At 36.1% G+C, this 14,577-nt stretch overlaps 1 protein-coding gene across 1 annotated transcript in view; it reads right to left on the bottom strand.

Annotated features, from left to right (window-relative positions):
- The window catches only part of Erich3 (glutamate rich 3), a 73,303-nt gene extending 62,418 nt beyond the window's left edge, over positions 1–10,885 (bottom strand). Inside the window, exons 1-4 of the mRNA XM_076862576.1 lie at positions 10,796–10,885; positions 6,884–6,955; positions 5,564–5,692; positions 644–802 (exon numbers count right to left, since the gene is read on the bottom strand). Of these exons, the coding sequence (XP_076718691.1) occupies positions 644–802; positions 5,564–5,692; positions 6,884–6,955; positions 10,796–10,870 (435 nt within the window). The 5' untranslated portion in view covers positions 10,871–10,885. The remainder of the gene's footprint in view (positions 1–643; positions 803–5,563; positions 5,693–6,883; positions 6,956–10,795) is intronic.
- Between the last annotated feature and the right edge of the window lie 3,692 nt (positions 10,886–14,577).

Below are 14,577 nucleotides of genomic sequence, written 5' to 3'. Positions count from 1 at the left end.
CCCTAGTTAGAGAAGTCCTAATTATCCCTCCCTATTTAAGTAACTCACATTTCATAGTTACCAAACCTCCTTCCTGTATTCTATTTAAATAAGTGAAAATTTCCTGGGAGGTGACCTTGAAAGGGGAACTCCTGGGTGTGATTAACTCAGCATTTCTAAAGATGGACATTCTTTTCCTTCTATATTCAACCTTCTAAGAGCCAAACTTGAAGTAATTTCATACACTGATGGGAAAGTAAGTCGGCATGCAAATGTAAACCTATTCTTAGAAAGTTTCATTTTCTAGGTCTCATGCATTTAAAATCTGGAAGGAGTCAACACTGGGTCACTTCTGATAGAAGTCATGTCTGGCTATGAAAATTCTTTCCTCTTTGTTTTTCAACCAGCCTCTCCAATTAATGAGAAGTGTCCATACATTGTTACAAATCCATTCTTTCTGCTTTCTGCTCAATATTACAGAAATTATAGGACTTCCAGTTCCAGTTAGATATAGCTCACCAGAAATAACACATAGTAAGTGCTTAATAAATGCACAATATCAATTTCTCTATGTGAATTAATTGAATATAGCATCTTAAATCTGTGATAACCCAATACTCCAATCAAGAATAAGAACAAATTTCTTGAAGAAAATAACATTTACCCCAATGGGAAATGGAGCTTCATTTTCCAGCACTGAGGGTTTTGATCTGGATCCGGAAGTTATCTTTGGAACAGTCCCCACCGCAGGATAACGGGGAAGAGGCTGTAATCGAATTGGAGGCTGCATATTTCCTGGGGCAGTATATGGTCGAGGGGCTGTCTAGACAATTAGAGAAAAAAATTCCATTTAAATTAGAATCTTGACATGTTTCCAGAACCAATTAATAACCTAACAAATTGCCTAGAGTAATTAATGGTGCCTTTTTACTGAACAGATTAAACTTTAATTATGTCCTTCCATTATACATACCCTTCTGACCCAAAGTATTTGTGAAAACATATGGTGTTGAAATCCCCTACATAACTAAATGCCACAATTATAGAGTATGCTAAACAAAGGAGATGTCCTCTACCACATTTCTGTATTTTAATCATACTGTAAACTTGCTGACAATACTTAATTTATACCAGGCACAGAACGGCTTTGCTCAGTTAAATGTTAAGTTGAATAATGTTCCTATTTCAGAGATCTAAAAGAATAGTATTGAAATGTACTCATTTCAGTTTCAGCATTTTCAATATAAATTCTATTCGGAATCCTTAAAGCCTTAAGATTGGTGTCAAAGTAAAACCAGACAATAGGATAGACAGATGCTCAACTGTAATGTATTACCATTTATTCAACTACTTCCTTGAAATATTAAGAAAACAAAAATGAAAAATTGTATCTGGCAACTTTGGAAAAAAAACTGTATAAAATCAATGTGTTTTCCATGTTGCATATTTTGCATTTGTTCTTTTAATTCTCCTGTTCATCTTCTCTACCTTTGCTCTCAGCCCTGGCTGTCATTCCTTTAGGAACCTACCAACTAACCTCAATATTGTAGTTATATTCTACTAAGAAAAGGAACTAACAGGAGACAGAAAAACAGGAAAATGAAATCAGGGCTTTTATTTCCCTGGACCCTCTCTGAAGGGTTCTAATGGGCCAATAAGGGTCTCTAACCAAGCCCACTGCTCCTGTTGGGAAATGCTCTCCTGCTACATGTTCTATCTGCTAGTTCTGGAATCCAATCTTTCTCTTTCTCCAGAGAGCCTAGGGACTGTGGTTTCCTGTTGTGCTGACCCCAGCATGCTTAACATCCCTAGTTGGTTTTCCTTAACCCTGCCTGCATCTTTGTAAATAGTTTCTTTATTAAACACTTCCTAATTACTTTGTTTGTGTGAGCCATCTGTTTCCTGCTGAGCCCCTGACTGATACATTTTCCAATCAAGAATGTATTGCAGTGAATATCAAAAGTGCCAGTATGGAGCATTGCAAAGTGCCTTTTGGGGCATCAACAAAATATTGTGAGTTTAGTATAAAGATTAGCAGTGTGTCAAACGTAGGGGGAGAAACGAAGCTGTTGACCCAGTTGTTCTATTACAATAAGATAATGGAAACCTGTTGAGACTAGGAGATGCATGTTTGGGTAAGAGAATATGAAAAGGATGGTATATAAATGATTCATGAATAAAGCTTCATACATTGACTCTAAAGAATGGTGAATGACAAATATTCAATTCTGGAAAAGTATGTGTAAATACATAAAAAATGATGATGAGGCAGCTCCTACTACCAAATATTAGTGTCGGTACCACCTTGAGAAGCATGTCGTGAATAGCTAAAGCTCTGATTTTGTTAAGTCAACATTTGTTAAATTCCAACCAAAGGCCCAGGAAGGAGATTAAAAGTAATTTTTAACATCTAATGGTGACACAGGACAACCACTGTCAAATGAACAACACAAATACTGCCAAGCAGAAGATAACAACGAAATATCTGAGAACAAAACTTAAAATGTAAAGGTCTTGGAATATTAGAGTAAGCCAATGAGGCTAATACAAATTAAAATTCCACAAGCAGTTAGATATTAAATGGTTAAGCAAGAGAAGAAAACAATAAGCAAAGAAGAATGGTAAACTTTAACATCCAAGCAAGAGAGCCAATGAGAGCAAGACACAAGAGGAGAAACAAAGATAATAATCCTCAATCTCTCTTTTTCTTTCTTCACCAGTTACACAATTTTTATCTAGGAACACCACTGTCATAAATAAATATGATATTTCCAGAATCCCTTACAACTCTGTGTATACCTCAATATGAGCAGAAGTGATAGAATGAAACTTCCAGAGAAGTTTCCAACTTCCTTGGAGAAGAGAAGTATGTGTTTGCTTGCTTTCCCCTCTACCCATTTCCTGTAGTTAAGGTACTCCTATGGTGATCCACCATTTGGGCTTATGTAGATGGAGGCAGCACCCTGAGTTTGGTAGATGAATAATACAAAAGAAATCTGAGCTTGTGATGACTTTACAGAACAGAAAAGGCACAAGCTGAGATGAGACATGCACATGAGTTGGGTGGATGGGGGCCCTGATGCTTAAGTCATTGTTATTTGAACTCTCTGCACACAAACCTGCAGCACAACCAATGCAAGTGAATTGACTAGAGCTACAGAGAACTTAAATAAAAACAACATAAGCCTATATAAGCCAAACAGTACTAGATCTTAAAAGCCACAGAGAAATCGAACTAGAGCTTTCTGAACAAGGGAATCAGATAACCCAAAAGAATCTTGCAGACTCTGTAAAACAAGCATGCTTTAAGATTGTTTTCTGTCAAATAATCCAACCGAACACAAAAACATGAAACATCTAATGTAGGGATTCAAGAAAACAGGTTACTGCAAACTAGAACATGATCTACTGGCTGTTATGCTCTAAATTTTACTTCCATGCATTTGCATACAAATATCATCAGTTAGATGAATGTGGCAGTCAAATGTTTAACTGATTACATTTATCTCTAAAAACAAATCTGCACCATTAACTAACAGCTGTGAGCTACAAACTGCTGCAGTTTACATCAGAAGCTACCTTAAATTTGCTATATTTTAAATGGTTTGTAATATATTTTCTTGGAATAAATACGGCACTGTAGCTTAACATTCTCAAAACTGTGCCAGAATGTGAATTGAAATTGACTACCTGGTGAATAATCAGCTTAGTTGAGCATTTTTAATTCTTAGAAGATCTCAAGGGGTAAATTCTCTGAATGTGCACTATTCATTGAAATGACTTTCTACTGTTTTAATGGCCTGCAGACTATTTTGGAGGTCTAGGTTCAACTTGTGAACAAATGCATTGACATTGCCCTGGATACTTTCCTTATTCATTTGAGAAAGCTATAAATAAATAAATAAATAAATGGTGATATCCCATAACAATTCTTACTTGTCTCTAGCACTTAGAGATCTGGAGTGAAATTTAAAGACTATGTATCCACACAGGGAAAAGCAAACCATTTCTGTAAAATGGGAAGTACAATTCCAAGATCACAATAGGTATCCCTTAAGGTGCAAGAGCACCATAGAGGGTGACCAAGTGAAGAACCCTAGCTTAGCAGAGGGAAAGCCTTTTGAAGTGCTGGTGTCAGTGTTTCCTGTAATTTTTAAATTACTTTCTCACTTCTGCCACATTAAGATCTCCTGGATGTATCATAAACTATTTATTGAGGGTGTTCAGCTGGAAAATTGAAAAGAAAGCTTTTAAAGGGTTTTTCCTCTCTGAAACAGGTGGAAGACAGAAAACTGCACTAGATTGTTTCTTTTGTTTCACTCAGGTTAAGCTTCTGAGAGTCTAGTGAATTGCCATCCAATAAAAGAATTATTTGTACACATATACATTCAAATCAAACCTGGAAATTGGGGTAACAACAAAGGGTAGATGGTTGCTTTTCATCACTTGAGCTGTTCATAAGGGAATGTCAAAACATATTTACCTTTTGAAATATGTCAAAGCTTAACATTATATATGATGAACCTACTTCAATAACCTGTAAAAGCATTGCCATTCCTCTATAAATATTGTGCAATACCAAAAAAAATGTTCATGCTAACAAGGAAATAGATTAGGTTACACAAAGCAAGAATTAAGATGTAATCAAACAATTCAGTTATAACTTAAACCATCAGCCTCTAGTAAATATTTTGCAACTCTTTTCCTTTATTGATATTGTTTCAAGGTATCTCCCTCTCCTTTGAGAATTTATAACCACCTCTAAGTTACCAAGGAATCAAGCTAGCACAAAATATCAGTGTGAAATTTGTTCAAATAGTATCTCTATACATTTAATTATTTTTATTTTAGAGTTATGAGCACACATTTTTGATGGAAGGAACATCAGTATCTATCCTATATGCAATATGGTGCCATTGATCTGTGCAGGTAAGAGAGCAGTAGAGGGAAACACAAGAACTAAATTCAGAGGTCAGAAAATATAGAATATGTATGAAACAACTCATGGTTCAATTCTGCTGCATTGTAGGACGCTAATGGGTAATCATGAAGGGAAATATTGAGATGGCTAACTTGAGATCATATGGTTAATGGTCTTATAGGTCAGGTGAAAGAGTCTGGTCTTTCCTATCTGTAACACAGAACCAGGGAATGTACTGGGAATATATGTAACATAAATAATCTATACTTCAAAAAAAAAACAAAACCTAGCAGTTAGCAAGTACAATGGATTTGGCAGGAGTGGTCTTGATTGGAAGTAGGAGATTCAGAAGAGACAGAGTTGAATAGATAAAAGACTGTGGGGGGGTGTTGTTCTTTTTTTATTTTTTTTTAAATTTGTTCCTTTTTGTTATATATGACAGTAGAGTCTATTTTAACATATTTATACAAACTTGGAGTATATGTTATTCTAATTAGGATCCTAGTCTAGTGGGTGTACACGATGTTGTTCTTTTTAAAACAATGTTTTCATTCAGGAGGACTTGCAGGATTATGCAGACACGGTGCCAGAAAGCTTTTTTTTTTGTGATTAATAAGAAATCACCAATTAATAAGCCGGGACAGAGTGTTTAATATGACTCACCAGTGTTAATGGACTAGAATGTCCTTCACTAACCAGAACACTCTGGCCGCGATTAGTCTTTGGGCCAAGTGGGGGGTGAGGAGACAGGATTGGCATGTTGTTTTCAATAAATTGTCTTGTGTGTTCTCCCTGGAATAAAAAAGAGATTTAGTTAGTAATCTAGGTTAGGTTAGTACTTAACTTAGGTTCATGCTTTAATTGACTGTGGGACCAAAGAAGTCCTTTCTCATTCTTTTCAGGAGTGCCACTTCTGAGAACTGTCATGGTAGTTAGGAAGTTTTGTGCCTTATCAGGGTGCTGAGCATGGTAGGGAAAGGCAGAAAAATGAATCTGCTTTAGCTGTACACAAAGAAATAGCTACAAAAGCAGTGTATCCTTCGTTTTTAGCAATAAACACTATTAATCTGCTTTAGCAGACTACTATCAAAAGCATAGTGCCCTTCACAACTTTGTTTAGTAGACACTACCAGAAAGCAGTACTCTTGTAACAAGATTATCTTTTGATCCTGATAAAATAGATCCATGTCTGTCAGGCAAGAGAGGAAAAAAAAAATACTGAATTATTTGGCAACTTATTCTACAGGGGTTTACAAATACTCATCATTTTGTGAAATGTCTTAGGTCTCACATTTGTAATACTACACAGAAAATTAAGGACAACATGTGATTTTGAATGGCAAAAGAAATTGAATAAAACTGCCAACCTAAATCAAAATCTTTCAAACATGCCTAATTGAATCTCTCATCTCTTGATTCAAATTTATATATTTCATAAGTTCACTGCAAAGAAGAGATATCAAATACCAAAATAGAAAACAAGCAAGGAATTTCAACAGACCTAGTACAAAATGTCTTAAATCTTATTATGCTTTCTTTTGCTAAAGAGGATCTTTCCCATCATCATTTTCAAGGGTGACATTCACACAAAAATGTGCCATTGTATAATTCTTAAAATGCTCTATTTTTTTATCACATTGAGAACATTATCATCTACTTTTACTTTCTTAAGACAGCTAAAGATCCTTTGGCCTCTACCACATGAAAATACAAAAGCAAAACTTCAAACCTGAAAGGGATGTTTACAAGTTTGTCTTTAAAAGGTTTGTGCCTTATTAAAATGTCTGTCACACAAACAACTCGTATTTTGTCACTATCGTCTGTAAAGAGGACGGCCAACATTCAGGCTTAGTAGAACCATTATTTGACCTCAGCTATGTGTTACCCCCAAAGTAAAGGGCCTAGGGAAACTTCAATAATGACCACTTCTTGTGAAATCATTATAAAATATTATGAAGTGCAAGACGGTATATAGTGCCTTACCTTAAATCTCTGAATTTCCTCCTTTCTAGCTAAGGTCTCCAGTTTCTTTTTTATTTCTAGTTGATGGTGACGCTAAGCATGCAGGAAAGAATAGAGGACAGAATCATATCAATTGTCACAAATTTTTAGAAAATAATCCTACTAGTTAACTTTATTCTTGATTACCCCTCTTGTCATTGAGATGGAGAAGAATCACCTAAGTGTGCAGGTGAGAATATAAATTGGTGCTACTCTTAAGAAAGCCAAATTATAAACATATATTAGGCAGCTAAAAGTATTTATACCCTTTAATGACTAAGTTTCACTTCGAAACCCAGGGGCAAAATTGAATATAATTTTTTACATGTTTTATGCACAGTGATGCTATCAGAAAGGTTTTTCTTTTCCTTTTTCAAAGCAAAAATGCAGAAGCAATATAAACTTTAAAGAGAATGTTTAAATTTTTGTCACTTATTCAAATGATGAAACAGAATATGATCATTAAGATAAGGTTCATAAAGATTTTGGTTTTTGAAAAATGGAAAATTCATGTAAATGCAGGAGAAAGCAAAAATCCAGAATGTCACAGAAATATGTAATTGTTCCTGTGCTAGGAAGGTGTTTCATGTACAACCCTTCTTCTTGAACAACTCTAATTGCCAAACAGCCCTATTTTACAAAGAGAGAAACTGAGGCAGGGGAGCATGAACTTGCCTTAGGTCATACATCTAGTCAGCTATGGAGCTCTACTTTGAAACTTGGTTAAATTGACATTAACTTCCTTTGTTTTAGTTGTTGTTGTTTGTTTTTTTTGTTTGTTTGTTTTTCACAAAACTATATCCCTCTCACAACATAGCATAATTTTATTAATTCATAAATGTGGATAAACAAAAAACTTGTATGTTAACAGTAGTGATCTCTGAGAATAGGAACTATCCGGTTATTTTTCTTTATTATGCTTTATAGTTCCAAATTTTCTGTACCATATTAAAAATAAATCTCACATAACACTGATCTGCTTACAATCCAGTTTGAAATCATTCAGATGCATTTGAAGGTCTTTATTGGCTCTTTGAAAGAAAAGGTGTTTTGTTTTGTTTTGTTTTGTTTTTTTCCTTTCTATTCTTGACTCCCTCTTGCTGCCTTGGGGACTCTGGGGACTCAATCATTCACTGCCTAAGTATCATCAATCCTCTTCTTGACACTTCCCTTTCCTCTCCTTTCTCTGATCTCTCACCCACTTATCACCAAACTTTATTACATTCACTATCAGCCATTTTCCATCTTCCACTTATTTCTGGTGCTCCGCAGTCAGCCCCTCCTCCTCACCACTGCTGAAACTACTTTCCCCAAGGCCACCGATGTCTTTGTCTTCTGGGTCAAACCTAATTTCCTTTTTTTTCCAGTACTCATCTGATTTAACCATTCTGCAGCTCCTAAGAGCCTCCTGGCTTCCTAGAAAACATCCTGGTAGGCACAGCTTTCACCACATGGAGATTCTTTTCTACCCAAGTTGTCCCTGTGTCCCCCAGGGCACATGCTAGCGCCCAGGCTGAAAACCTCAGAGCTGCTCCTCATGCTGTCACTGTAAAGCCTTCCCTGTCTTCAGTATCTCTGGAGACAGCTGCATCTCCCCTGCATCCCCACTACTGCTGTTAGCCCACACCCTTCAGCAACAGCTTCCTAATTGACCTCCCACCTCCAATCTTTTCCAGCTCATTAATCCATCTTCCACATTTTTAGCAACATCATCTTTCTAAAACAGCTCTTCTCATTTATTTCACTCCCCTGCTGGAAAACATTTCATCGCCTCATCACCTACACTCCAAACCGAGTTGGGAATTCAGGGCTTTCCAGAAATTGGGCCCCAGCGTAGCATCACTCCTGTCACTACTTTCAACCAACCCACTGTGCAGTCTGGCTTCAGTGAGCTTTCTTTTCCGTTCACAATGTCCCTTCACACCTCTGTAATGTCACACCTGCAGTCTCCACTCTCTGGATGCCTTTCCTGTGTTTTCATGGGAATTCTCACTCACTCTTCAAGATGTTCTGCAAATAGCAGGACTTCTGACTCCCACAGGAGAAAACCATCCTCCCCTTCTTTTCTGTGCTAGTTTGTTTGCTCCTCTCTCCTAGCTCTCACTTTCTGTGGTATTTTTTTTTAATTATATCTTTCATCTTCAACATATAGCTTCATTTTTTCACATGGTGAGCCTATATGTTTGTTGCATAGGTCTGGGAATGTGACTCAGTGACAGAGCGCTTGCCTAGCATGCACAGGACCCTGGCTTTGGTCCCCATACCTGCAAAAATAAACAAAAACATAATATTTTTTGCATGAGTGAATACATGAGTATCAATACAACATTAGTAAACAGTGTCACCTTGAACTAAATGGGACACAAATGTGGCTACTTAGAGAAAAATGCTGCTTCTTCTAGTATATTAATGTATTATACTAGTGGTGTGGCCCTTATCCAAAATCGTTGAGACCTTAAGTGTTGCAGAGTTCAGAATTTTTCAGATTTTGGAATATTTACACAGATTACACAAATTGAATATGCCTCATCTGAAAAATATGAACTATGAAATGCTCCAAAATCCAAAAAATTTAAGCATTATATTGGTGCTCAAAAAGGTTCAGATTTCATATTTTTAGACTAGGACTGCCCAACTATATATGTATTATCCTAGTCTATTATATAGACAAACTACTTAGTATACTGTACATTATCATTTATCAAAGATATTTATTCCAAACTTTAAGAACTATAGACTTTTAAATGATAGCATGGTGAGTCATAATGTGTCAGTGATGTATGATTTTAGAAAACTGAAATTCAAGGATAAAGGTTAATTTTGAACTCTGCCTATTAAGTAAACTTGAAACTAGGGGTAGATTAATTTTATGTCATATTATTTATTTTCTTGAAAGAATTGTAGATTTTTAACTAATACTTTTATAAGCAAGTGAATCAATGATTCCATATAATTTATGCACAAGATGTAATGCACAAGACAGATTCTGAAATTAATATTATATGTTAACAGTATATATGTTTGTGCATTATATGTATGTGTGTGCACATACACACACATCCTAAGTGAACATTCCACTTGATCAATACAATGGTAGCATAATAATAAATATGTTCAGTGGCACTCAACTTGATATTGGTTTACTGATGATTCTACAGTTGTTCATAAATGTTTACTGCACCCATAGGTCAATGGTTTTACAAGCCAAGTTTTCTTATTTACTGCTGTATGGTCAAGCCAAGAAATGACATGCTTTTTCAGAGAGATTAAAATGGTATTGATGCTTGAAAGTACAAGTTTCATGGAGCAAGGCTGAAATAATTTATCAAGTTAGCTAAATATCCAACTAAAAGTGCCATGTCAGAATAAAAAAAAAATTTGTTGATGCTCGGGTTGAAAATCTATGTTGACCAATGTGGCCTAAAGTAGGAGGGACAGCAGATGTTTCAATGCCTATTCCTTGAAACTTAACATACGGCTGAGCTTCGGAGCCTTAAAAGAATAACAGATCTGAAATAATTCATGGCAGTGGAATTACTGATATTTAAACAGATGTCACTTTTTTTTAGCAAATGGAAATTAAGGTACAGATGGTGAGGGCTGGTATGTTTCAGAGTAGCCATTGTGGATTTAAAATCTACATTTAGAAAATTAAATATCACAAAATATATTATGATGTCCATATTTTTTCCCAACTGAAATAGAGAAAAGCTTACTCGAGTCTCTTGGCTCCTGGCTACCTAGAGAGATACAGACTATGTCTCAAGTCACTTGATTCCATTTTCTTTTTATTGAAATATAGGAAGAAGTCCCCTGCTTCTGGTCACAAAAGAATTATTAAGTATCATCTTACAAAAAAAAAATAATTAAAAGGACAATAATAAATATTTGTACCTCCAAATCAAGAACCTTATGGAAAATAGCCTGAGCTAAGCACTCCCGGATATATTTTTGGTGATCTCGCTTCATGATATTTAGTTTGTATTCCTTTTCAGAAAGTATTCTTCCACTTCTTGTGATCTGTCATGAATAAATACAACATACACAGAAATACAAAGAAGAAAATGAGTTGTTAGTTTTCAAAAATAGGAGTCAGAGAAGAAAGAGAAAGAGACGGGGGCCAGCGTAGGGAGGGAGAGAGAAGAAAAGTGGCACCGTCGCCCAAGCACAAGGAGTGGGCCACTGTGGCTGATGCGCTCTGGCTTTCAGTTGCTAAGGCACAAGGGCCAAAATAGTCTCATAACACCCGTCACTGTGAAGGCGCACATGAGTGGTGCGCTGGACATTTACAACGAGGTTTTCATTAGAGGAACAGTTCCCCCTTGATGGGACCCAGGTGTTCTTTTCATTTCTGAACACATTCTGGGAAGAAGTGGGTGGACGCCACCGTGAAACCAACAGGGCTGGGATCGCATCGCAGCTGGTGATCTCACAGGAAATACTTTGAAGGACAAAACAGGCAAGCCGCAGAGGATCTCATCGATTTGTTTTGAAAATAATTGGTTTCATTACTTTGTTTTCCCACTGCTTTTTCTTCTTCCACTCTCCGGCCCAGAATGTAATTTAATTGGTTGTGATTTATAATTTTACAGATTATGCAGTACTACAGATAGAAAGTATTCAATATTCGTCTCAACTGGCACCATTGCAAGATCCAGGAAAGGCAGTTTCTCTTTTTACTTATTTGCCTTTCCTTTGAATCCTTCCTATAAGCATATTTGATGTATTTTTCTATATCTCCTAAACAAAGAGTATTATCCTTCTCAGATTGTATATATTCTTTTCCACTTATTTATGACCTGCCCTTCTTTTTAAGATTTAAGGCAAGCAACATATTTATTCTTAATGTTGTTCTAAACTTGCTATAGGTTTTTTTTAAACACTGTTGTTGCAGTATATTTAGAGTGTTGAGATTACCTAGAACTGTGCTACAATTGATTATTGATAATCTTTATCAATAACACATGTTCCAATGGAAGAAAGGGATATGTTATATTAAAAAGTGTTCTTGAAATTACTAATACAGTCTTTGGAATGTGTTGTCCTTGATATATCATGTCATATGTGTTAAATTTGGGGAAAGATATTAGAATATTCTTTGGTAGTTAGTATGTCGTGGTTATTTCTTCTCCAGATACTATGTCTGATCTCCCCAATTAGACTAGAAGCTCCTACAGGGCAGAGGTTCTTAAACTTACGTCTGTATTGGCATCACCTAATGACCTTCAAGAAAAACAGATTGATGGGCCCCATCCCAGAGCTCCTGATTCAGTAAACCTGGAGTACAGCTCTCACATTTGCATTTTCTAACAAGTTCCCAGGTGATACTAAACAGTACTAGCTGAAGGAGTGCTTTTGAACCACTGCTCTAGAGAATCGGCTGTATCTTCCTTTTTTGAGTCGCCATGCATACAACCAAATGTTCAAAAAGTGCTTGTTAATGATGTTGATAAGCAAACACAAAGTTCTTTCTATTATACATGAAGCTCAAAGACCATTATCCAAAGAAACAATGTTAATAATAACCACAATAATTAAAGCCACCACTGTAATTATTACAGTAGCACAACTCTAATTGTCATAACGATACTGAGGACTGGGCATCATTATTTTCATTTTAAAATTGAGGCAGTTGGGGCTGAAAAAGTTACATAAGTGATTTGCTCAAGATTCTATAACTTGTTAATAGCAGAGCTGGGTTTCAGCCAGGTCTGTCTGATAACAAAGCCCCAAGAGACTGAAAAGCGACTCTCTCCACTCTCTTGGAGATCTCTCCAGCTAGAATGCCAAGCACATAAACAACAATTAGAAACACAATGCGTGGTCTTTCAACACCAAGGCAACAATTGTTAAGGAGTGTGTTTTAAGAAGGTAAATAGCTAACACTTTCTATGACCACACCCCTTTCTTTCAGTGGGAAACCATAGGTTTTTAAAAAGGATTTTCATATTATAGTTATTTGGAGGAAAGGAAACTTTGTTGAAAGAGCAATTTTAAAACTAATGAAAGACACCAATGTATCAATAAACCATCACAGGAAATTCAAGTTTAAAAAAATTCAAGGGGGAGATGTTGAATTGTTCATGCTTTTCACACCATGCTCTGTGTTCATTAAAAACAATATATATATTTTTTTTCTGAAGACAATGAACTCTTCTCTGTCCTCATTCTCTAATAGTTTCTGGCTCATAAAATGTGTTCCATAAATATGTGTTAAATACATAAATGAGGAAATAAATGAACTATGCTGTTGAAACTCATACAGACTTTCCCTCAATAGTTTGTTTTTCTTAGTGATCATTGAACTGTCTTCTCATCTTCTGAAATAGCCTCAAATAAATAAATCAGAACTTTGAAAAAGAAGCAATTTTTCTAAAATGGGTAGGAAAAAGCATGTCACTGACTAGTTTAAAGAGAAAACCTGAAAAATTGGGAATTACTGGACTTAATGAAATGAGAACATGAGTAGAAAGCAAAGCAATTTTTACCAGTCCTGATCTTAGGAGATGCCGCCGTATCCTTGTGTTGTTGAAATATCCAGCCAGGTGTTTATCGGTCAGGCTATTATATGTTGCAAGTAATCTGAAAGAGAAAATGAAGTGTCCCTTGACAACCCCAATGATTTTTGACTTTCTCATCTCCAAATTGTGCAGGATGGATCATGCACTTTTCCAGCCGGCTGTGTATATATGTTTAATAAACATGTCCTGAGCACCTATTGTTTTCCAGGTTTTATGATAGGAACTGGGAGCTCCAGTTGTGACAAAAGGCCTGGTAGGAAAGTAGCAGCTCCTTCAGAGGGCTCTTTCAATCCCTGGTGGCATGCCCTGGGTTCATACCTGTTTCTTGCTGCTCTCCCTCACATTGTCCCTCATGCCATCAGGACACAGGGCAGTCCCTCCCTAGATAGGGCCTCTGCTTCCCCTGTCAGCCGGTGACATGATAATGCATGTGTCTCTCTTCCTCCAGGAAACGTGCCCTGATGTGCACCCACTGGGCTGTTACCATCCACCCTGTTCCCATAGAACCTGAACTACCTTTCACATTCACACAATATGACACTACTAATGTGTTCGTCTCCTCTGCTCAATTTGAAAGCCAAGATCAGGCAGGATTCTTGGTATCCCTGCTGATGTTATTGGTTGTGTACCCAGTAAATAAAGGACATATTTTGTCAGGGACTCGGGTTTATGATTAAGTTTCTACCAAGGTTAAGCCCAGAATTTTTGAAGTGTTTATTTTCTCATGTCTATGTAGACTATTTTATTAGTTCTACATGGAGCACCAAAAAAAAAAAAAAAAAAAAAAAAAAAAAAATTGAAAGAAATGATAGATTTATCTTCGAATTTTAGGGTCTTTAAGAGTTAAAAGAGAACAAATTGACTCCTTGATTACATAATATACCTTAGTAGATGGTTAGTCTCAGTCTATAAATCAAAGTTGAAAGTTATTTTTTCTCTTTTAACCTATCCTTTATTAATTATTCTACACCTTAGAAAACCTACATATACATACATGTATGTATGCATGTGTACATGTACACAGGCATTTATATATGTACATATACATAAATGTTAGTAGGCATATACAGAGAGAGAAAGAGAGACAGGAGAGAGAGAGAGAGAGAAACGAAAGAAGAGGCAGAGAGAAAAAGAGAACAAGCAATTCTAAACACA

The sequence above is a fragment of the Callospermophilus lateralis genome, chromosome 7 (assembly GCF_048772815.1).
Source record: "Callospermophilus lateralis isolate mCalLat2 chromosome 7, mCalLat2.hap1, whole genome shotgun sequence".
NCBI classification, from domain to species: domain Eukaryota; kingdom Metazoa; phylum Chordata; class Mammalia; order Rodentia; family Sciuridae; genus Callospermophilus; species Callospermophilus lateralis.
This window is presented reverse-complemented; position numbering and strand designations above follow the sequence as displayed.